The following is a 25,012-nucleotide window of genomic DNA, read 5'->3' on the forward strand; positions in this document are numbered from 1 at the left end:
TAAATCTCTGCACAAAATTCAATTTAAACCAGCAAATAATAGAGCCTACGAGACTGGAGAATACACTAGACCTCATCTTCACTAACAATGATGATCTGATAAGAAATGTCACCATATCAAAAACAATATACTCAGATCACAACGTAATTGAGGTTCAGACATGTATGCGTGGAGCCCCAGACCGACATAATGAGATTAGTCACGAGGGAGCATTCACCAAATTCAACTTCAATAACAAAAACATAAAGTGGGACCAAGTAAACCAAGTCCTAACCGATATAAGCTGGGAAGATATACTAAGCAACACAGACCCCAACTTATGCCTCCTGCAGTCAAACAAACGGGCTTCCACATGGATAAATTGTCATTTTTGTGGAAATTGGTGTCATGCCCCTTGTGCAGATATCCCAGAACTAGCTACAAGCAGTATTAAAACAGAGAAGTGTTTCTGGGTATGCCCAAATGAGGAAAATCTGTGGACTAAAATCACAAGGGTATTAAAAGAGGACAACATCAAAGCTGCTTTCATAGAAAACCTGGAAGCTTTCTACAACAGATGGGAACATAAAACGTCTGGGCTGAATGGTACTGCCCTTGATACTGGCCATGTAGTCACAAACTGTAAGGCTGGAGGTGATGTCCTGGGAGACAGTAATAGTAAAGCTGGAGGTGCTGTCCTGGGAGACAGTAATGGTGAAGCTGGAGGTGCTGTCCTGGGAGACAGAAATAGTGAAGCTGGAGATACTGTCCTGGGAGACAGTAATGGTGAAGCTGGAGATTTTGTCCAGGTAGTCGGGAATTATACGCAGGAAGGAATACATATAAATGACCTCATAGGGGACAGGAGCCATAGTAGGGAAACAAGTGTAGTCAAAGATAAGATAAAACCAATATTGCAAACGAGAAATACCGCAGGAAATAGCAAACAAGAGGACTCCAATAGCAATAGTGAGGATAAATTACCAAAAACAACTGGTGGGAGCTCCATTGTTGGTGCTAGGGAGGATAGAAGTAAGACAGGGAAACATGCACCAACAGGGAATACAGTCACAGAAACCCAAGGCAAGCGGAAACCAAGCCTGTGCACATACTATGCACTTGGTATCTGCTGGCATGGGAAATCTGGAAAAACAGATGGGACGTGCAACTATGACCACCCTAGAAAATGCCATGCCCATATGACAACAGGAAAATGCAAACTCCCTTCCTGTAAGCTTTTTCACCCTGAAATGTGTACCTCTTCAGTACAGGAAAGACTGTGCTATAACTTAAATTGCCAGGCATACCATCTAAAGGGGACAAAAAGATACAAAACATCCAGGCCATGGGAAAACCTGGGTAGCCACAGCCACTCAAGAGGGAGAGGTTTTTTAGTGCCAGGAAGGAAAAAAAACTGGCAGGAAATGGCAGAAATCGTACACCAAATCCAGTCATTCCTGGAGTGGAACCACAGTCGATGGCCTCCACTCCAAACCAACAGATACAGATACTAATGCCGGAAAAAAATCCCCCCCCCAGTACCAACAATACCACCAATCCGATAACATTCTTCTTTGCAAATATACAGGGTCTAAAGCCAGCAACAAACAACAAAATACCTTTCATCCGTGGACTGCTTGCAGAGGCAAAGGCAATGTTCGCGGCTTTCACTGAGACCCACATAAAGGATCACTTGGACAATGAAATATGGATCCCAGGTTACAACCTATACAGATGTGACAGAGTGAACAGGCAAAAGGGGGGGGGGTTGGCCTGTACATTGCAGAGTCACTTGTTTGCACAGAACTGCTTAATGCCTCAAATGACGTAGTGGAAGTTTTAGCAGTAAAGGTCGAGAACCAAAACCTAGTCATTGTGGTAGTCTACAAGCCTCCGGATGCAACATCCCAGCAATTCCAGGAACAGCTGTTAAAAATTGACCACTGTCTGGAAAATCTTCCAGCTCCTGCACCCAACATCTTGCTCCTGGGGGATTTCAACTTAAGGCACCTAAAATGGAGGAATATAGCAAATAATATTGTTGCAGTAATAACACCAGGAGGCAGCTCTGATGAAAACTCACACTCACACGAGCTTTTAAATCTCTGCACAAAATTCAATTTAAACCAGCAAATAATAGAGCCTACTAGACTGGAGAATACACTAGACCTCATATTCACTAACAATGATGATCTGATAAGAAATGTCACCATATCAAAAACAATATACTCAGATCACAACATAATTGAGGTTCAGACATGTATGCGAGGAGCCCCAGACCGACAAAATGAGACTAGTCACGAGGGAGCATTCACCAAATTCAACTTCAATAACAAAAACATAAAGTGGGACCAAGTAAACCAAGTCCTAACCGATATAAGCTGGGAAGATATACTAAGCAACACAGACCCAAACTTATGCCTAGAACAGATTAACTCGGTGGCACTCGATGTATGCACAAGGCTTATTCCTCTTAGAAAAAGGAGGAGTAGATGTAAAATAGTAAGAGACAGGCGCTCCCTTTACAGGCGACGGAAAAGAATAACAGAGCGGCTAAAAGAGGTCAATATATCTGAAATGCGCAGGGAGACACTGGTCAGAGAAATAGCAAGCATCGAACTTAAGCTAAAAAAAATCCTTTAGGAGTCAGGAATCGCGGGAAGAACTAAAAGCTATAAATGAAATCGAAAGAAACCCAAAGTATTTCTTCTCCTATGCCAAATCAAAATCGAGAACAACGCCCAGTATTGGGCCCCTACTTAAACAAGATGGGTCCTACACAGATGACAGCAAGGAAATGAGTGAGCTACTCAAGTCCCAATATGACTCAGTTTTTAGCAAGCCGCTAACCAGACTGAGAGTCGAAGATCAAAATGAATTTTTTATGAGAGAGCCACAAAATTTGATTAACACAAGCCTATCCGATGTTATCCTGACGCCAAATGACTTCGAACAGGCGATAAATGACATGCCCATGCACTCTGCCCCAGGGCCAGACTCATGGAACTCTGTGTTCATCAAGAACTGCAAGAAGCCCCTATCACGAGCCTTTTCCATCCTATGGAGAGGGAGCATGGACACGGGGGTCGTCCCTCAGTTACTAAAAACAACAGACATAGCCCCACTCCACAAAGGGGGCAGTAAAGCAACAGCAAAGAACTACAGACCAATAGCACTAACATCCCATATCATAAAAATCTTTGAAAGGGTCCTAAGAAGCAAGATCACCACCCATCTAGAAACCCATCAGTTACACAACCCAGGGCAACATGGGTTTAGAACAGGTCGCTCCTGTCTGTCTCAACTACTGGATCACTACGACAAGGTCCTAAATGCACTAGAAGACAAAAAGAATGCAGATGTAATATATACAGACTTTGCAAAAGCCTTCGACAAGTGTGACCATGGCGTAATAGCGCACAAAATGCGCGCTAAAGGAATAACAGGAAAAGTCGGTCGATGGATCTATAATTTCCTCACTAACAGAACACAGAGAGTAGTCGTCAACAGAGTAAAGTCCGAAGCAGCTACGGTGAAAAGCTCTGTTCCACAAGGCACAGTACTAGCTCCCATCTTGTTCCTCATCCTCATATCCGACATAGACAAGGATGTCAGCCACAGCACCGTGTCTTCCTTTGCAGATGACACCCGAATCTGCATGACAGTGTCTTCCATTGCAGACACTGCAAGGCTCCAGGCGGACATCAACCAAATCTTTCAGTGGGCTGCAGAAAACAATATGAAGTTCAACGATGAGAAATTTCAATTACTCAGATATGGTAAACATGAGGAAATTAAATCTTCATCAGAGTACAAAACAAATTCTGGCCACAAAATAGAGCGAAACACCAACGTCAAAGACCTGGGAGTGATTATGTCGGAGGATCTCACCTTCAAGGACCATAACATTGTATCAATCACATCTGCTAGAAAAATGACAGGATGGATAATGAGAACCTTCAAAACTAGGGAGGCCAAGCCCATGATGACACTCTTCAGGTCACTTGTTCTATCTAGGCTGGAATATTGCTGCACTCTAACAGCACCTTTCAAGGCAGGTGAAATTGCCGACCTAGAAAATGTACAGAGAACTTTCACGGCGCGCATAACGGAGATAAAACACCTCAATTACTGGGAGCGCTTGAGGTTTCTAAACCTGTATTCCCTGGAACGCAGGAGGGAGAGATACATGATTATATACACCTGGAAAATCCTAGAGGGACTAGTACCGAACTTGCACACGAAAATCACTCACTACGAAAGCAAAAGACTTGGCAGACGATGCACCATCCCCCCAATGAAAAGCAGGGGTGTCACTAGCACGTTAAGAGACCATACAATAAGTGTCAGGGGCCCGAGACTGTTCAACTGCCTCCCAGCACACATAAGGGGGATTACCAACAGACCCCTGGCAGTCTTCAAGCTGGCACTGGACAAGCACCTAAAGTCAGTTCCTGATCAGCCGGGCTGTGGCTCGTACGCTGGTTTGCGTGCAGCCAGCAGCAACAGCCTGGTTGATCAGGGGCTGATCCACCAGGAGGCCTGGTCACAGACCGGGCCGCGGGGGCGTTGACCCCCGAAACTCTCTCCAGGTAAACTCCAGCATGCCTGGAAGTTCGAGGCCCTTCAAAAGTGTTGCCTTCATACTGGTGAAAGGCTCTTGATCCAAGGAAGTCGAGCTACACTCCTGTGTCCTGGATCAAACCTGCTTACCTCCCATTCCCGAGAAGTAATGGTACACAACACCGAGGAGCTGATGATGACTGCAACACCCGAGCAACACCCGAGCAACACAAAAACAACACAAAGTGGCTTAGCAGTTTAACACAGATTTTAGTAGTCTCCGAATTGAACTATTAAAGCCACAAGTTGGCCAAACTTCTTTTAAATATATATATATATATATATATATATATATATATATATATATATATATATATATATATATATATATATATATATATATATATATATATATATATATATATATATGTGTGTATGTATATGTGTGTGTATGTATATATATATATATATATGTATATATATATATATATATATATATATATATATATATATATATATATATATATATATATATATATATATATATATATATATATATGTATATATATATATATATATATATATATATATACATATATATATTAGATGTTACATATATCTTTTTCATCAAACATTTTATCCTGTGATCCTTTATGCCGAAAAAAAAGAGTTTGCAATTAAAATTTTCTACGTATGCAACATGCAATTTTCATTTCTTAGAGAAGATAGAATTTAAATTCTAATTTAAATTCGAAAGATGAAAATATTCACTAAGGGACTGGACGACTGATATTTCTGGGTTTCAAGCAAATAAGAATTATATACAAGTTATATAGAATGCGAGAAATATATTAAGAAATGAGATGACATCTGAGGCGAACAACGGCAGATTTTTTTTTTTTTTTTTTTGGAAAGGCCTGAGCTTGCTACCACCTGCAGCTCACAAGACTGCCATCCCCACGAGCCCCTTTGGGGCGGGGCAGATGGCAGACCAGAGGCCTGGTCGTGGACCGGGCCGCGGGGGCGTTGATCCCCGGAATAACCTCCAGGTAACCTCCAGGTAACAACAGATTAACTTGGTGGCACTCGATGTATGCACAAGGCTTATTCCTCTAAGAAAAAGGAGTAGATGTAAAATAGAAAGAGACAGGCGCTCCCTTTACAGGCGACGGAAAAGAATAGCAGTGCGGCTAAAAGAGGTCAATATATCTGGAATGCGCAGGGAGACACTGGTCAGAGAAATAGCAAGCATCGAATTTAAGCTAAAGGAATCTTATAGGAGTCAGGAATCGCGGGAAGAACTAAAAGCCATAAATGAAATCGAAAGAAACCCAAAGTATTTCTTCTCCTATGCCAAATCAAAGTCGAGAACAACGTCCAGTATTGGGCCCCTACTTAAACAAGATGGGTCCTACACAGATGACAGCAAGGAAATGAGTGAGCTACTCAAGTCCCAATATGACTCAGTTTTTAGCAAGCCGCTAACCAGACTGAGAGTCGAAGATCAAAATGAAATTTTTATGAGAGAGCCACAGAATTTGGTTAACACAAGACTATCCGATGTTATTCTGACGCCAAATGACTTCGAACAGGCGATAAATGATATGCCCATGCACTCTGCCCCAGGGCCAGACTCATGGAACTCCGTGTTCATCAAGAACTGCAAGAAGCCCCTATCACGAGCCTTTTCCATCCTATGGAGAGGGAGCATGGACACGGGGGTCGTCCCACAGTTACTAAAAACAACAGACATAGCCCCACTCCACAAAGGGGGCAGTAAAGCAACAGCAAAGAACTACAGACCGATAGCACTAACATCCCATATCATAAAAATCTTTGAAAGGGTCCTAAGAAGCAAGATCACCACCCATCTAGAAACCCATCAGTTACACAACCCAGGGCAACATGGGTTTAGAACAGGTCGCTCCTGTCTGTCTCAACTATTGGATCACTACGACAAGGTCCTAAATGCACTAGAAGACAAAAAGAATGCAGATGTAATATATACAGACTTTGCAAAAGCCTTCGACAAGTGTGACCATGGCGTAATAGCGCACAAAATGCGTGCTAAAGGAATAACAGGAAAAGTCGGTCGATGGATCTATAATTTCCTCACTAACAGAACACAGAGAGTAGTCGTCAACAGAGTAAAGTCCGAAGCAGCTACGGTGAAAAGCTCTGTTCCACAAGGCACAGTACTAGCTCCCATCTTGTTCCTCATCCTCATATCCGACATAGACAAGGATGTCAGCCACAGCACCGTGTCTTCCTTTGCAGATGACACCCGAATCTGCATGACAGTGTCTTCCATTGCAGACACTGCAAGGCTCCAGGCGGACATCAACCAAATCTTTCAGTGGGCTGCAGAAAACAATATGAAGTTCAACGATGAGAAATTTCAATTACTCAGATATGGTAAACATGAGGAAATTAAATCTTCATCAGAGTACAAAACAAATTCTGGCCACAAAATAGAGCGAAACACCAACGTCAAAGACCTGGGAGTGATTATGTCGGAGGATCTCACCTTCAAGGACCATAACATTGTATCAATCACATCTGCTAGAAAAATGACAGGATGGATAATGAGAACCTTCAAAACTAGGGAGGCCAAGCCCATGATGACACTCTTCAGGTCACTTGTTCTATCTAGGCTGGAATATTGCTGCACTCTAACAGCACCTTTCAAGGCAGGTGAAATTGCCGACCTAGAAAATGTACAGAGAACTTTCACGGCGCGCATAACGGAGATAAAACACCTCAATTACTGGGAGCGCTTGAGGTTTCTAAACCTGTATTCCCTGGAACGCAGGAGGGAGAGATACATGATTATATACACCTGGAAAATCCTAGAGGGACTAGTACCGAACTTGCACACGAAAATCACTCACTACGAAAGCAAAAGACTTGGCAGACGATGCACCATCCCCCCAATGAAAAGCAGGGGTGTCACTAGCACGTTAAGAGACCATACAATAAGTGTCAGGGGCCCGAGACTGTTCAACTGCCTCCCAGCACACATAAGGGGGATTACCAACAGACCCCTGGCAGTCTTCAAGCTGGCACTGGACAAGCACCTAAAGTCAGTTCCTGATCAGCCGGGCTGTGGCTCGTACGCTGGTTTGCGTGCAGCCAGCAGCAACAGCCTGGTTGATCAGGGGCTGATCCACCAGGAGGCCTGGTCACAGACCGGGCCGCGGGGGCGTTGACCCCCGAAACTCTCTCCAGGTAAACTCCAGCATGCCTGGAAGTTCGAGGCCCTTCAAAAGTGTTGCCTTCATACTGGTGAAAGGCTCTTGATCCAAGGAAGTCGAGCTACACTCCTGTGTCCTGGATCAAACCTGCTTACCTCCCATTCCCGAGAAGTAATGGTACACAACACCGAGGAGCTGATGATGACTGCAACACCCGAGCAACACCCGAGCAACACCCGAGCAACACCCGAGCAACACCCGAGCAACACCCGAGCAACACCCGAGCAACACAAAAACAACACAAAGTGGCTTAGCAGTTTAACACAGATTTTAGTAGTCTCCGAATTGAACTATTAAAGCCACAAGTTGGCCAAACTTCTTTTAAATATATATATATATATATATATATATATATATATATATATATATATATATATATATATATTTATATATATATAAGGTGTATGTATATATATATATATATATATATATATATGTGTGTGTATGTTTATTATGTGTGTGTATATATATATATTTATATCTGTATATGTGTATATATATATATTGTATATATATATGTATATATATATATATATATATATATATATATGTATATATATATATATATATATATATATATATATATATATATATATATATATACATATATATATTAGATGTTACATATATCTTTTTCATCAAACATTTTATCCTGTGATCCTTTATGCCGAAAAAAAAGAGTTTGCAATTAAAATTTTCTACGTATGCAACATGCAATTTTCATTTCTTAGAGAAGATAGAATTTAAATTCTAATTTAAATTCGAAAGATGAAAATATTCACTAAGGGACTGGACGACTGATATTTCTGGGTTTCAAGCAAATAAGAATTATATACAAGTTATATAGAATGCGAGAAATATATTAAGAAATGAGATGACATCTGAGGCGAACAACGGCAGATTTTTTTTTTTTTTTTTTGGAAAGGCCTGAGCTTGCTACCACCTGCAGCTCACAAGACTGCCATCCCCACGAGCCCCTTTGGGGCGGGGCAGATGGCAGACCAGAGGCCTGGTCGTGGACCGGGCCGCGGGGGCGTTGATCCCCGGAATAACCTCCAGGTAACCTCCAGGTAACAACAGATTAACTTGGTGGCACTCGATGTATGCACAAGGCTTATTCCTCTAAGAAAAAGGAGTAGATGTAAAATAGAAAGAGACAGGCGCTCCCTTTACAGGCGACGGAAAAGAATAGCAGTGCGGCTAAAAGAGGTCAATATATCTGGAATGCGCAGGGAGACACTGGTCAGAGAAATAGCAAGCATCGAATTTAAGCTAAAGGAATCTTATAGGAGTCAGGAATCGCGGGAAGAACTAAAAGCCATAAATGAAATCGAAAGAAACCCAAAGTATTTCTTCTCCTATGCCAAATCAAAGTCGAGAACAACGTCCAGTATTGGGCCCCTACTTAAACAAGATGGGTCCTACACAGATGACAGCAAGGAAATGAGTGAGCTACTCAAGTCCCAATATGACTCAGTTTTTAGCAAGCCGCTAACCAGACTGAGAGTCGAAGATCAAAATGAAATTTTTATGAGAGAGCCACAGAATTTGGTTAACACAAGACTATCCGATGTTATTCTGACGCCAAATGACTTCGAACAGGCGATAAATGATATGCCCATGCACTCTGCCCCAGGGCCAGACTCATGGAACTCCGTGTTCATCAAGAACTGCAAGAAGCCCCTATCACGAGCCTTTTCCATCCTATGGAGAGGGAGCATGGACACGGGGGTCGTCCCACAGTTACTAAAAACAACAGACATAGCCCCACTCCACAAAGGGGGCAGTAAAGCAACAGCAAAGAACTACAGACCGATAGCACTAACATCCCATATCATAAAAATCTTTGAAAGGGTCCTAAGAAGCAAGATCACCACCCATCTAGAAACCCATCAGTTACACAACCCAGGGCAACATGGGTTTAGAACAGGTCGCTCCTGTCTGTCTCAACTATTGGATCACTACGACAAGGTCCTAAATGCACTAGAAGACAAAAAGAATGCAGATGTAATATATACAGACTTTGCAAAAGCCTTCGACAAGTGTGACCATGGCGTAATAGCGCACAAAATGCGTGCTAAAGGAATAACAGGAAAAGTCGGTCGATGGATCTATAATTTCCTCACTAACAGAACACAGAGAGTAGTCGTCAACAGAGTAAAGTCCGAGGCAGTTACGGTGAAAAGCTCTGTTCCACAAGGCACAGTACTCGCTCCCATCTTGTTCCTCATCCTCATATCCGACATAGACAAGGATGTCAGCCACAGCACCGTGTCTTCCTTTGCAGATGACACCCGAATCTGCATGACAGTGTCTTCCATTGCAGACACTGCAAGGCTCCAGGCGGACATCAACCGAATCTTTCAGTGGGCTGCAGAAAACAATATGAAGTTCAACGATGAGAAATTTCAATTACTCAGATATGGTAAACACGAGGAAATTAAATCTTCATCAGAGTACAAAACAAATTCTGGCCACAAAATAGAGCGAAACACCAACGTCAAAGACCTGGGAGTGATCGTGTCGGAGGATCTCACCTTCAAGGACCATAACATTGTATCAATCGCATCTGCTAGAAAAATGACAACATGGATAATGAGAACCTTCAAAACTAGGGAGGCCAAGCCCATGATGACACTCTTCAGGTCACTTGTTCTATCTAGGCTGGAATATTGCTGCACACTAACAGCACCTTTCAAGGCAGGTGAAATTGCTGACCTAGAAAATGTACAGAGAACCTTCACGGCGCGCATAACGGAGATAAAACACCTCAATTACTGGGAGCGCTTGAGGTTCCTGAACCTGTATTCCCTGGAACGCAGGCGGGAGAGATACATGTTTATATACACCTGGAAAATCCTAGAGGGACTAGTACCGAACTTGCACACGGAAATCACTCACTACGAAAGCAAAAGACTTGGCAGACGATGCAACATCCCCCCAATGAAAAGCAGGGGTGTCACTAACACGTTAAGAGACCATACAATAAGTGTCAGGGGCCCGAGACTGTTCAACTGCCTCCCAGCATACATAAGGGGGATTACCAACAGACCCCTGGCAGTCTTCAAGCTGGCACTGGACAAGCACCTAAAGTCGGTTCCTGACCAGCCGGGCTGTGGCTCGTACGTTGGTTTGCGTGCAGCCAGCAGCAACAGCCTGGTTGATCAGGCTCTGATCCACCAGGAGGCCTGGTCACAGACCGGGCCGCGGGGGCGTTGACCCCCGGAACTCTCTCCAGGTAAACTCCAGGTACAAAATAAACAGTAATTGAAAGCCCATAAGATGCACAGGATTTCGGGCAAGTAAGTTTATTTAGTCACAGGTATACATAAGTACAATTGTCATAAATAGTGTAAATTACCTATGATAGCCCAAAAACGATAGACAAAGTGACTGATTTCCATTAGGGGTCCTTGAAAAAATACTTGAAGGTGTGACTTTTTATGGGTTATTCTAGGTAATTTAAACACGTTACTCTGTAAGAAAACCGTGATCACTGAACATGGCGTAAACCTGCACGTAAATGAACATACTTACTTACCGAAAAGCGTAATAAAACGTTATTGACGCAAAGTGATGTTGGTGTGTCTAGCAGCGGCGTCGACCAATCACACGTGGTGTTCCTCCTCCAGTATTTACATCCTCACTGGGCTTGGCGTCGTCTTAGTGCTCCCAGCCCTGTTTTTTTTGTATTTTGGAGGGAAATTGACCCTTGCAAATAACCATCAAGATGTCCTACGCTCCCAAATCTAAGGTGCAGAAGGTCATGGTGCTGCCCATTGTATCCTTTTGAGTGAAGACTGATTTATTTTGTGGGTTTATGAGTTGGCGCCAGAATAGCAGGTGAAGGCGGCGTCATGTTGGCTCATGGTAATCCTGAAAAGCTTATTTTAATGGATTTTATGCCTCGGACTATATTTTTAACGTTTCATTGTACCATGTAACCATTAGATATTAGGTGCAGGATAACAGTATAATTAGTATTTTTTTTTTTCGTTAATATATGTGATTGCTGTATAAAGTTCCCAGAGAAAACGCCGGTAATTTATTACAAATTTTTTTGGGGACTGTTTAATACCTATAGACTTTCTAACCCTCTTTTTCTCAGGTAGCAACACTACAAACAAAACTAGGACTTTCCTGTTTCCCTAAACTTTATATATATATTTTTTGAGTTAATTGATATATAGAACATGATACCAGTATAAAACATTTTGACAAAATAATCTAAATATTGCTTATATCTTACTCGTTCTCATAGTCATTTTCAAAGGGTATCATTCAATTTAAGAGAAATAAGGCACAAGGAAAGCCAAAGCAGACTGAAATTAAATTATATTGTGTCGAGGCATGTTAACCAATGGACAGCAGAGGGTTTGCATAAATGAGAAATCAGAACAGGGATCCTTAAACAGTGGAACGAACTCCTGGGTCATGACACCGAAGTGAGAACTTGGGTAGCTTTAAATATAGGTTGGACAGGTACATGAGCAGGTGTGGTTGGGTGTGACATGGCTCTGTCTAGCATGGTCTTATAGGCCTTCTTGTGTTTTATGTTAGGCTTTAGTCCCACTCAATAGAGGGTCCTTGATGGTGGTGAGGAGCTCTTGTTATAGGGAATTGGATCTGTGCTCCAGTTCCCTGAATTGAGTCAGAATACCTTTTTTCTCCCCCCCCCCCACCACAGGTGCTGTATAATCCCTATGGTTTTAGTGCTTCCCCCATGATTATAATAATAATAGGCTATAGTTACTGACAACTGCAACATTATTTTGCATTTCTAGATGCCTAAATGGATTAATTTACTCTGAATTTCCTAAAGTAACAATTTGCACAAGAAAAGAGTACTTATTCTATAATATGCAGAGGTTGTATGTATTAAAAAGTAAAAAGAAATGACCTAAGTTTTACTATGGTGTTTACTACCATGTTCTTATTTCACTGGCAGCTGCTTGCTCAAATGTAAATACAGTGGAACCTTGAGTTTCACCTGTAATCCGTCCCAGAAGCTCAGCCGAAACTCAAATTGTTCGAAAGTCAAAGCAATATTTCCCTTAAGAAATAATGTAAATCCAATTAATCCATTCCAGGCTAAAGCTCCCGCTTCACACACGGAGGGCCCGGGTTCGATTCCCGGCGGGTGGAAATTCCGACACGTTTCCTTACACCTATTGTCCTGTTCACCTAGCAGCAAATAGGTACCTGGGTGTTAGTCGACTAGTGTGGGTCGCATCCTGGGGGACAAGATTAAGGACCCCAATGGAAATAAGTTAGACAGTCCTCGATGACGCACTGACTTTCTTGGGTTATCCTGGGTGGCTAACCCTCCGGGGTTAAAAATCCGAACGAAATCTTATCTTATCTTAAAAAAAAAAATACATTTTATAAAGAATAATTGTAGTTTTACAAACACAAAACAATTATAAATACATATAGTACTTAAATGACTAATGAAATACATAAATAAATATTTAAAATCGTATTTACATACCTTTACTGAAAACTTGTTGAGTTATGGAAGACAGGAGAGGAGGAGGACTTTATTATTGTTTGGAAGGGGAATCCCCTTCCATAAAGACTAGGTAACAAGTCCTAATCTGGGGTTACTTTCTTTGTTTTTTAATGTCACTAGAACCACCTTGAGTCACTGGACCCCTGTCGCTCAAAAAAACTGCCCAGAGAGGTCTGTTTCTGGCATCTTTAGCATTTGTCTGAAATGGGACGTGGTTTTGTCACTGAACATGTTGCAGTGATAGCTTGTTTCAGCTTGCTCAGGGTAATATTTCTCAGCAAAAACTTGCACCCTACTCCACATTGCACATGTCTTCTAAATCTCTGAAGAAGGCACCTCCTTCCTTCCCTCCTCCTCTGAAGCAAGTTCCTCAGCTGTGGTTTGTTGCTTTTCCAGATGAAGCTCTTGCTGCTCTTCAGTGGTTAGCTCTTCATTATGGTCTTCCTCCAACTCTTCCACATCCTGGCCACTCATCCAACCCCAAGGAATTCCCCAATGCCACAATACATTCCACACCATGCATAGGTTGACAGGGTCAACCTCATACTCTTCAGAATCCTTCTTTTGGACACATTCTGGCCAAAATTTTCTCCAAAGCAGAGTTCAGAGTCCTGGAAGTCACTTCCTGTCAAGCGTTTCTTATAAGGCTTATGCAGCTGTAGATATTGAAGTGATTCCTAAAGAACACTCTTAGGGTCAGTTCAGTGTCTGAGGTCACTTCAAAGTACCTTTGAAACAGTGCTTTTGTGTAGAGTTTTTTGAAGTTTGAAATGACCTGCTGGTCCATGGGCTGTATGACAGGAGTGGTGTTAGGAGGCAAGAACTTCACTGTTATAAAACTGAAATCCCTAGACAATTGGTCTACCAAGTTTGGAGGATGAGCAGGAGCATTGTCCAGTACCAGGAGGCACTTGAGTGGCAATTTATTTTCCTGGAGGTATTTTTTTCACACACTGGCCAAACTTTTCATGGACCCAGTCGATGAAAATTTGCCTTGTGACCCATGCCTTATTGTTAGCCCTCTACATCACACACAGTCTACTCTTGACGATGTTGTTTTTCTTGAAAACACTGGGATTTTCAGAGTGGTACACCCATAAATGCTTCACTTTGAAATCCCAACTAGCATTACCACAGAACAAGAGAATTAGCCTGTCTTTCATTGGCTTGTGTCCTGGCAGTGCCTTTTCCTCCTGCGTGATGTAGGTCCTCTTTGGCATTTTCTTCCAAGAGAGGCCTATTTCGTCACAACTGAGCACTTGTTCGGGGATGAATCCTTCTTCCTCAACATAGTCCTTTAATTCATGCACAAATTTTTCAGCGGCATGTTTGTCTGAACTTCCAGCCTCGCCATGCCTTGCAACACTGTGTATACCACTACGCATCTTGAAGTTGTCAAACCAGCCTCTGCTGGGCTTAAATTCACTAACAACAACACTCGTTCAAGGCATTTTCTGTACAAGATCCGAGTGCAACTGCCTCGCCTTTTCACAAATGATTGTCTCCGAAACACTCACTAATTGTTCATCATTGATCCACACCAACAACAACTTCTCAACATCTTCGATTGTCTGTGATCTATTTTTCATTAGCATATCTACCCCTGTCGTAACATCAGCTTCCTTGATTTCTTTTATTCTTCGCCAGGATGGAACTGATGGTTGATTTGTTTTTGCTATACACCCTGGCAAGCTTCAGCATGCGCATACCACTTTCATATTTTTCGATAATCTCTCTCTTCAATTCTATTATGTTTCTCGCCTTCTTTACCACAGGGCAGGCACTAGAAAGTTTCTTTGGGCCCATGGTTAATTATGTAGCAGTCTCGCTCAATCAACAAAAAAAAAAAAGGATTATTGTGAATTGTTTGGATGAACTCGCAGGGTAATGTTCACACTCGAGGAGAAGCAAAGCCAGACTGACTCTCAACACGTGTGAGAGGCTTTGCGTGGGTGCGCGTGGGAGGCTTTGTGTGCGTGTAGGCGGACAGGTCTTGTATAACAGCCGCAACTCAAGTTACTGTTTGAAACTCGAGACAAAATTCAGCCGAAAAAAGTGACCAAAACTCGAAAAGGCCAAAACTTGGGCCAGCCGAAACTCCTATAAGGTGGTTACTACCCCACTGCCATGTTTGTAAATAGGCTTTTAACACTATCTGGCTGTTGGCCACATACTTTTTCCTTCCATTTGTGACATACCTTGAGTTCATCTTGTATACCTTTTGGAGTAACTTGATGTTTTGTATATTTGTTAGATTTTTTTAAATGTTTTAGCATAGTTCACTAAAATTCTACTGCACTTTTCCTTAACCCAGTCTTCAGAACCTTATCTTTAGGTACCTGCAGTCCCGAGCCAGAGTACAGGTTTGGCTCTATGAAAACCAAAATTTAAGGATCGAAGGCCACATTATTGGCTTCGATGAATATATGAACGTAATGCTGGACCAGGCAGAAGAAGTACACATGAAGAAAGAAACTCGGAAAACTATTGGTAAGTTGTAGATAATATAGTTCTATCACGTTAATGGTAATACGTACAAAGCAGTGTTACAGTATACTATTCATTATCCAAGAAAGTCACCAAATTTTTGTCACTGAACGCTAGTTGTTCAGGAATTATGCTCGGTGACTTATCAGTGTAGTGACATGTTTATTACCAGTCTAGATGAGGTGCATTAATTTATAAATAAATATTTAAAAATATATATGTATATATATATAGTATATGTATACATATATATAAGAAGGTTTTACAAAGTAGAAATGATGCAAGGAGGGAAGAGTATATGGAGAAAAAGAGAGAGGTTAAGAGAGTGGTGAAGCAATGTAAAAATAGAGCAAATGAGAGAGGGGGTGAGATGTTATCAACAAATTTTGTTGAAAATAAGAAAAAGTTTTGGAGTGAGATTAACAAGTTAAGGAAGCCTAGAGAACAAATGGATTTGTCAGTTAAAAGTAGGAGAGGAGAGTTATTAAATGGAGAGTTAGAGGTATTGGGAAGATGGAGGGAATATTTTGAGGAATTGTTAAATATTGATGAAGATAGGGAAGCTGTGATTTCGTGTATAGGGCAAGGAGGGATAACATCTTGTAGGAGTGAGGAAGAGCCAGTTGTGAGTGTGGGGGGAAGTTTGTGAGGCAGTAGGTAAAATGAAAGGGGGTAAGGCAGCTGGGATTGATGGGATCAAGATAGAAATGTTAAAAGCAGGTGGGGATATAGTTTTGGAGTGGTTGGTGCTATTATTTAATAAATGTATGGAAGAGGGTAAGGTACCTAGGGATTGGCAGAGAGCATGCATAGTTCCTTTGTATAAAGGCAAAGGGGACAAAAGAGAGTGCAAAAATTATAGGGGGATAAGTCTGTTGTATAGAAGAGAGGGAGACTACTTCCCGGTAAAAGTAGGTCTTAGACAGGGATGTGTAATGTCACCATGGTTGTTTAATATATTTATAGATGGGGTTGTAAAAGAAGTAAATGCTAGGGTGTTCGGGAGAGGGGTGGGATTAAATTATGGGGAATCAAATTCAAAATGGGAATTGACACAGTTACTTTTTGCTGATGATACTGTGCTTATGGGAGATTCTAAAGAAAAATTGCAAAGGTTAGTGGATGAGTTTGGGAATGTGTGTAAAGGTAGAAAGTTGAAAGTGAACATAGAAAAGAGTAAGGTGATGAGGGTATCAAATGATTTAGATAAAGAAAAATTGGATATCAAATTGGGGAGGAGGAGTATGGAAGAAGTGAATGTTTTCAGATACTTGGGAGTTGACGTGTCGGCGGATGGATTTATGAAGGATGAGGTTAATCATAGAATTGATGAGGGAAAAAAGGTGAGGGGTGCGTTGAGGTATATGTGGAGTCAAAAAGCGTTGTCTATGGAGGCAAAGAAGGGAATGTATGAAAGTATAGTAGTACCAACACTCTTAAATGGGTGTGAAGCTTGGATGGTAAATGCAGCAGCGAGGAGATGGTTGGAGGCAGTGGAGATGTCCTGTCTAAGGGCAATGTGTGGTGTAAATATTATGCAGAAAATTCGGAGTGTGGAAATTAGGAAAAGGTGTGGAGTTAATAAAAGTATTAGTTAAGAGGGCAGAAGAGGGGTTGTTGAGGTGGTTTGGTCATTCAGAGAGAATGGATCAAAGTAGAATGACATGGAAAGCATATAAATCTATAGGGGAAGGAAGGCGGGGTAGGAGTCGTCCTCGAAAGGGTTGGAGAGAGGGGGCAAAGGAGGTTTTGTGGGCGAGGGGCTTGGACTTCCAGCAAGTGTGCGTGAGCGTGTTAGGTAGGAGTGAATGGAGACGAATGGTACTTGGGACCTGACGATCTGTTGGAGTGTGAGCAGGGTAATATTTAGTGAAGGGATTCAGGGAAACCGGTTATTTTCATATAGTCGGACTTGAGTCCTGGAAATGGGAAGTACAATGCCTGCACTTTAAAGGAAGGGTTTGGGATATTGGCAGTTTGGAGGGATATGTTGTGTATCTTCACACGTATATGCTTCTAAACTGTTGTATTCTGAGCACCTCTGCAAAAACAGTGATAATGTGTGAGTGTGGTGAAAGTGTTGATTGATGATGAAAGTATTTTCTTTTTGGGGATTTTTTTCTGTTTTGGGTCGCCCTGCCTCGGTGGGAGACGGCCAACTTGTTGAAAAAAAAAAAAAAATCTGTTGAGTATACCTGGTAAAGTGTATGGTAGTTATTATTGAAAGAATTAAGAGTAAGACAGAGAATAGGATAGCTGAACAGGGAGGCTTTAGGAAAGGTATGGGGTGTGTGGACCAGGTGTTTACAGTGAAACGTATAAGTGAACAGTATTTAGATAAGGCTAAAGAGGTTTTTGTGGCATTTATGGATTTGGAAAAGGCGTATGACAGGGTGGATAGGGGGGCAATGTGGCAGATGTTGCAGGTATATGGTATAGGAGGTAGGTTACTGAAAGCAGTAATAGGAGGATAGTGAGGCTCAAGTTGGAGTATGTAGGAAAGGGAGATTATTTCCCAGTAAAAGTAGGTCTTAGACAAGGATGTGTGATGTCACCGAACGAACGAACGAACAAGTGCAGGTAAGATCACAATGGGATGAGCGGGAAAGACGGGACAGACGAAGAATAGCGCTAGAGAGGAGTGTTCTTAGTCGTAGAAATAGAGCCAGGGCTTGACCCAGCAGCTAAGGCAATCGTGGGACAGACTTGGAGAAAAAACGGGAAGAGAGCAAGCTGTGTATGCAACAGTCGTGGTAGGTGAGGTCTTTGAGTCTTGAGAGCTGGAAGTTTCCAGGTTGCAGGAGAGGGCAGGCAGGTAGGACCATCAGAGGGCAGCAGACATGTGGGAGGTTATTTTAGTAGTTGAGGCAGGTTTGCAGTGGAGCCATTTGCAAACTTCTTGAAGCTGCTCCTGGAGAGGTGGTATAGCGGTCTTGTTGGAAAAAGTGAAACGAAGAGGCTTGATGAACTCAAGAACTTGCGTGAGTGTGAAGTGAAGAGGTGATTCGCAGGCATACTTGACTGTTCCATCACCAAGGCCTTTGTAGAGTTCAGAGCAGGTCATGGTGTCAGTATTCGAGGGAGAGGTGTAGGAAGTAAGGTTTTCCCAAGAGGGTGTGCTGGAGTCGTTGCTATCTGCTTCGTCGGGGGATTTGTCAGAAAATTCTTGTTCAATTGTTTCTACAGTGATTGTGTCGAGGAGGCTGGGAGTCTAGAGTATTTGCGGTCTGGCTGGTTGTTGGTGGTTGTTGAGAAGTGGTAGTGGTCACTGGGGGCGGTTCAGGAGTGTGAGTGTTTTTTGGGGCAGAGTCAGGATTTGAACCTGAAGTTGATGTGAAGTTAGCGATGTTTGGGATAATCTTGAAGTCCTGCGATGTTGGCGAGTCAGGAAAGTTGAATGACGGCATGTTGTTAAGATGGAATAGTTCGTTAATTGTAGTGTTGAATGTGCCTGGGTTTGCTGCAGTTGCAAGGTGTGCATACATCATGCAGTACAACACCTTAGCGGGAGCAGCATTAGGGAGTGCAGAAAGGGAATTGCTGGATAGAGATGACTGCTGTGTGGCTTGTAGAATTCTGGTGGTGTCCGACTGGAGTTTTGAAATGGCGGCATATGTCGACGATTTGGGACTATTCTTCTTGGTTTCTTCTTTAATTTTTTCGACATTACTTCTTTTCATAGTGGGCATTTAGCTGCAAGGGTATGATGAGTACCCTTGCAGTTAAGACATGTTGGAGTGGCATTGGTGGTGGTGCAGGCTTTGAAGTCATGACCTTTTCCACAGGTAGAACAGAACTTTTTGTCTTTAATGGTTGAATGTTGATAAGAGTAACAGTTCCAACAGGGAGAGACATGGGCAAAGCGTTCAGGTTCAATCTGGCGTGGATGTATGTGGTAATATGAGATAGCTAGTCCATTAGAGAGCGCTTGGGTAGCCATATCTATGTTTGAAAAGGTGATTTTGATCTTAGATGAGGCATTGGGAATTCGTGTGATGGTGTCTACAGAGGCCCAGGTGTTTTGGTCTTCGATAGAGGTCTTCAGTTCATCCGTTGGTATGGATGTGATTATCTTATCCAATTGTTTAACAAAAACTGAACGTTTCGCCAGCAAGGAGGGAGACGGTGATATGATGAATTGTCGGTCTCGTAATGTATTCATTGCAGTGTCGTCCATAAGTTTAGCTGCTTCATTGTTGTCGGTGCAGACGACAATAAAGGAGTCCTTGAGCGAGTGGATCGCTGTGAATTTGAGATGTAGGCAGGTCCTTATAGCGGCAGCAAATAATAGTTCAGTGGAATCATTTATAACACCACTGGCTGGTTTGATTTTAACACGATGTGCGAACATTGTCAAACAGGTAGAGGTTCCCCTCCCCAACGGGAATCGTAGGGAGAGCAAGAAAGAACGTGGTTGTTCAACATATTTATAAATGGGGTTGTAAGAGAAGTAAATGCAAGGGGTCTTGGCAAGAGGCGTGGAGTTAAGATAAAGAATCACATATAAGTAGGAGTTGTCACAGTTGCTCTTTGCTGATGACACTGTGCTCTTTGGAGGTTCTGAAGAGAAGTTGCAGAGGTTGGTGGATGAATTTGGTAGGGTATGTAAAAGAAGAAAATTAAAAGTGAATATAGGAAAGAGTAAGGTTATGAGGATAAAAAGATTAAGTGATGAAAGATTGGATATCAGATTGGAGGGAGAGAGTATGGAGGAGGTGAATGTATTCAGATATTTGGGAGTGGACATGTCAGCGGATGGGTCTATGAAAGATGAGGTGAATCATAGAATTGATGAGGGGAAAAGGGTGAGCGGTGCACTTAGGAGTCTGTGGAGACAAAGAACTTTGTCCTTGGAAGCAAAGAGGGGAATGTATGAGAGTATAGTTTTACCAGTGCTCTTATATGGGTGTGAAGCATTGCATGGGTGATGAATGTTGCAGCAAGGAGAAGGCTGGAGGCAGTGGAGATGTCATGTCTGAGGGCACTGTGTGGTGTGAATATAATGCAGAGAATTTGTAGTTTGGAAGTTAGGAGGAGGTGCGGGATTGCCAAAACTTGTCCAGAGGGCTGAGGAAGGGTTGTTGAGGTGGTTCGGATATGTAGAGAGAATGGAGCGAAACAGAATGACTTCAAGAGTGTATCAGTCTGTAGTGGAAGGAAGGCGGGGTAGGGGTCGGCCTAGGAAAGGTTGGAGGGAGGGGGTAAAGGAGGTTTTGTGTGCAAGGGGCTTGGACTTCCAGTGGGCATGCGTGAGCATGTTGATAGGAGTGAATGGAGACAAATGGTTTTTAATACTTGACGTGCTGTTGGAGTGTGAGCAAAGTAACATTTATGAAGAGATTCAGGGAAACCGGCAGGCCAGACTTGAGTCCTGGAGATGGGAAGTACAGTGCCTGCACTCTGAAGGAGGGGTGTTAATGTTGCAGTTTAAAAACTGTAGTGTAAAGCACCCTTCTGGCAAGACAGTGATGGAGTGAATGATGGTGAAAGCTTTTCTTTTTCGGGCCACCCTGCCTTGGTGGGAATCGGCCAGTGTGTTAATAATAATAATAATAATAATAATAATATCAATCACTCATTGAACATTAGCTATAATGTATTCAGTAAAATAGTAACTTTGTTTGGATATCATAACTATAATTAATGTGTCCAAACACCTTAATGAGAGTTAAATTTTATTTTTAATTAAAATTTTCCTTCATAGCATGCCAAATTTTGGACTGATTTTACTGTGTGATTTACTTGTTTGCCATTGTGCGACAGACTAGCTTTAATAAGGTTAAACCGAGAATACATCCACATGTACTAAGTCGTACAAGTTTTTTTTTTTTTCCAAATTTGCCATCTTCCAGCAAGGTACATTGAATCAAAAGAAACACATTCATAATTTATTTAATCTTTCTTAGCAGAAGTGCATGGATATGACAGTTCAGATGACCGTTTAAACTGCAGCATCTCTGTGCATGCACTGTACTAGAACCCTTTCACAAATGTTACCATGCCTTCACTCTAGCACCACATAAAGCCCCTAAAACCAACTTGTTTCACTCCATTATGTTCCGCTGAAATGAAAAAATTTGTGCCGAGTTTCGAAGTTCTTGGGGTTCACTTAGACCTCAAACTTTCACCCCCTTAAGATGGGAATTCCAGTTTTCTCTCCTGTGAAAATGTTAAGAGCAACCAGAATTGCTCTTTTGGGCAAGAGTAATGAGAGTTGAAAAATATATAAATCTATAGTGAAGGGAAGGCAGTGTAGGGGTTGTCCTAGGAAAGGTTGGAGATGGGGGGGGGGGGGGTAAAGGAGGTTTTGTATGCAAGGGGCTTAAAAATCCAACAGGCTGTGAGTGTGTTAAATAGGAATGAGTGGAGGCAAGTGGTTTTTATGACTTTACAAACTGTTGGAGTGTGAGCAGGGCAAAATTTATGAAGAGATTTAGGGAAACCACTTAGATGGACTTCTGTCCTGGAAGTGAGAAGTACAATGCCTGCACTTTTAAGGAGGGGTGAGGCCAGTGTTACAAAAAATTGTGCAGCTTTATTATTGGAATGTTTCATTATAACACTTCATATGTACAAATGAAAAGATGTCTTTTAGCCAACAGAAAACATTTTTATAAATCAGTAAAGTTAGTTTATTTTATTTCAGGTCGCATTCTGTTGAAGGGCGATAATATCACACTGATCCAGAATACTCAACCAGATGGCACGAACATGTAGTACATGGATATGTCGACATCGAGATTTATTGACTGCTGTGAAGGCAGTTCAGATCTCAGGTCAACCAGTCGTGAGGCAGTTCTATCATAAGGCACTGAATCGAAAGGAGTACAGTGCAAGTTTCATTGATTGGATATGTGCTTAATTTCCCATAATTATATCTAGTTTAAATTTTTATCATTCTCAGAATTTTATGAATAGAGGAATTTCAATTTTACATTGTGCTAGTTTATACATAATGCTATGTGTTAAAACAGGAATCTTATACTTGGGGGGGGGAAGACAGGTCTGGTCTGTCTAATGAAATTTAAGTGTTATTAATTTTACTTTTATATGTAAAGTATATTCTTCACTAGGTAAAATATTCCAATTTGTGAGGCCATACATAGTCCATTTTTTTTTTAATATTAGGTGTAAAGTGAGTTTTGTAATAAAAATATAAAAGTATGCCATCTATTAGTCTTAATTATATGGTGTTTCTATATTGTAATGCTTATTAAGCATTTGTTACAAGTATGCTGTTTGATGCATGTTTAATTACTGAGTATCCCTTTGTGGGAAAATGGGTCATGGTGTTGAAGGGTTCTTGATCAAAGGAATTTGATGTACCCTTTGATGAATCAGTTTTTATTTTTTTTTTAACATCCTCATAAGTATAATAATTTTGACTGCCCCCAAAAAAATCCCCCAAATTAAGCCTCTTGAATATCTAATGAATATGCCAGAAAGAGGAGCTGCAAAAATGGAATATACCTGGCTTCCATAATTTAATAGAAAAGTACATAGCGGTGTTGAATGAGCATTATTATAAGGTAATTGAGTATAATTATAAGACATTTTTAGGGTTGAAATAGTTTTAAAAATGCAGTATTAGAATGGGCAGAAGTTTGTGGTTTTAGGAGGGTGGGTGCAGGAGGAAAGGAGTGATTGGTGGAATGATGAAGTAAAGGGTGTGATAGGAGAAAAAGGTAGCTTATGAGAAGTATTTACAAAGCAGAAGTGTTATAAGAAGAGTAGAATATATGGAGAGTAAAAGAAAGGTGAAGAGAGTGGTGAGAGAGTGCAAAAGGAGAGCAGATGATAAAGTGGGAGAGGCACTGTCAAGAAATCTTAATGAAAATAAGAAAAATTTTTGGAGCGAGTTAAACAAGTTAAGAAAGCCTAGGGAACAAATGGATTTGTCAATAAAAGCAGAGTAGGGAAGTTAGTAGATGGGGAGATGGAGGTATTGGGTAGATGGCGAGAATATTTTGAGGAACTTCTAAATGTCGACGAAGAAAGGGAGGCGGTAATTTCATGCACTGGCCAGGGAGGTATACCATCTTTTAAGAGTGAAGAAGAGCAGGATGTGAGTGTGGGGGAGGTGTGTGAGGCATTACGTAAAATGAAAGGGGGTAAAGCAGCTGGAACTGATGGGATCATGACAAATGTTAAAAGCAGGGGGGGACATAGTGTTGGAGTGGTTGGTATTTTTGTTTAATAAATGTATGAAAGAGGGGAAGGTACTTAGGGATTGGCAGAGAGTGTGTATAGTCCCTTTATATAAAGGGAAGGGGGACAAAAAAGATTGTAAAAATGATAGAGGAATAAGTTTACTGAGTATACCAGGAAAAGGGTACGGTAGGGTTATTATTGAAAGAATTAGAGGTAAGACAGAATATAGAATTGCGGATGAGCAAGGAGGTTTTAGAGTGGGTAGGGGATGTGTAGATCAAGTGTTTACATTGAAACATATATGTGAGCAGTATTTAGATAAAGGTAGGGAAGTTTTTATTGCATTTATGGATTTAGAAAAGGCATATGATAGTGGATAGGGGAGCAATGTGGCAGATGTTGCAAGTATATGGAATAGGTGGTAAGTTACTAAATGCTGTAAAGAGCTTTTATGAGGATAGTGAGGCTCAGGTTAGGGTGTGTAGAAGAGAGGGAGACTACTTCCCGGTAAAAGTAGGTCTTAGACAGGGATGTGTAATGTCACCATGGTTGTTTAATATATTTATAGACAGGGTTGTAAAAGAAGTAAATGCTGGGGTGTTTGGGAGAGGAGTGGGATTAAATTATGGGGAATTAAATACAAAATGGGAAGTGACAGTTACTTTTTGCTGGTGATACTGTGCTTATGGGAGATTCTAAAGAAAAATTGCAAAGGTTAGTGGACGAATTTGGGAGTGTGTGTAAAGGTAGAAAGTTGAAAGTGAACAAAGAAAAGAGTAAGGTGATGAGAGTATCAATTGATTTAGATAAAGAAAAATTGGATATCAAATTGGGGAGGAGGAGTATGGAAGAAGTGAATGTTTTCAGATATTTGGGAGTTGACGTATCAGCGGATGGATTTATGAAGGATGAATTGATGAAGGAAAAAAGGTGAGTGGTGCATTGAGGTATATGTGGAGGCAAAAAATGTTATCTATGGAGGCAAAGAAGGGAATGTATGAAAGTATAGTAGTACCAACACACTTATATGGGTGTGAAGCTTGGGTTGTAAATGCTGCAGTGAGGA

At 41.5% G+C, this 25,012-nt stretch overlaps 1 protein-coding gene across 1 annotated transcript; it reads left to right on the forward strand.

Moving 5' to 3' along the window:
• Positions 1-11,397: 11,397 nt before the first annotated feature.
• On the forward strand, positions 11,398-22,959 carry SmE (Small ribonucleoprotein particle protein SmE). The gene is made up of 3 exons (XM_070092935.1): positions 11,398-11,577; positions 15,630-15,798; positions 22,442-22,959. The coding sequence occupies exons 1-3, from the start codon at positions 11,527-11,529 to the stop codon at positions 22,510-22,512; spliced, it is 291 nt and encodes a 96-aa protein (XP_069949036.1). The 5' UTR covers positions 11,398-11,526; the 3' UTR covers positions 22,513-22,959.
• Positions 22,960-25,012: the final 2,053 nt, after the last annotated feature.

The sequence above is a fragment of the Cherax quadricarinatus genome, chromosome 41 (genome assembly GCF_038502225.1).
Source record: "Cherax quadricarinatus isolate ZL_2023a chromosome 41, ASM3850222v1, whole genome shotgun sequence".
Lineage (NCBI taxonomy): Eukaryota > Metazoa > Arthropoda > Malacostraca > Decapoda > Parastacidae > Cherax > Cherax quadricarinatus.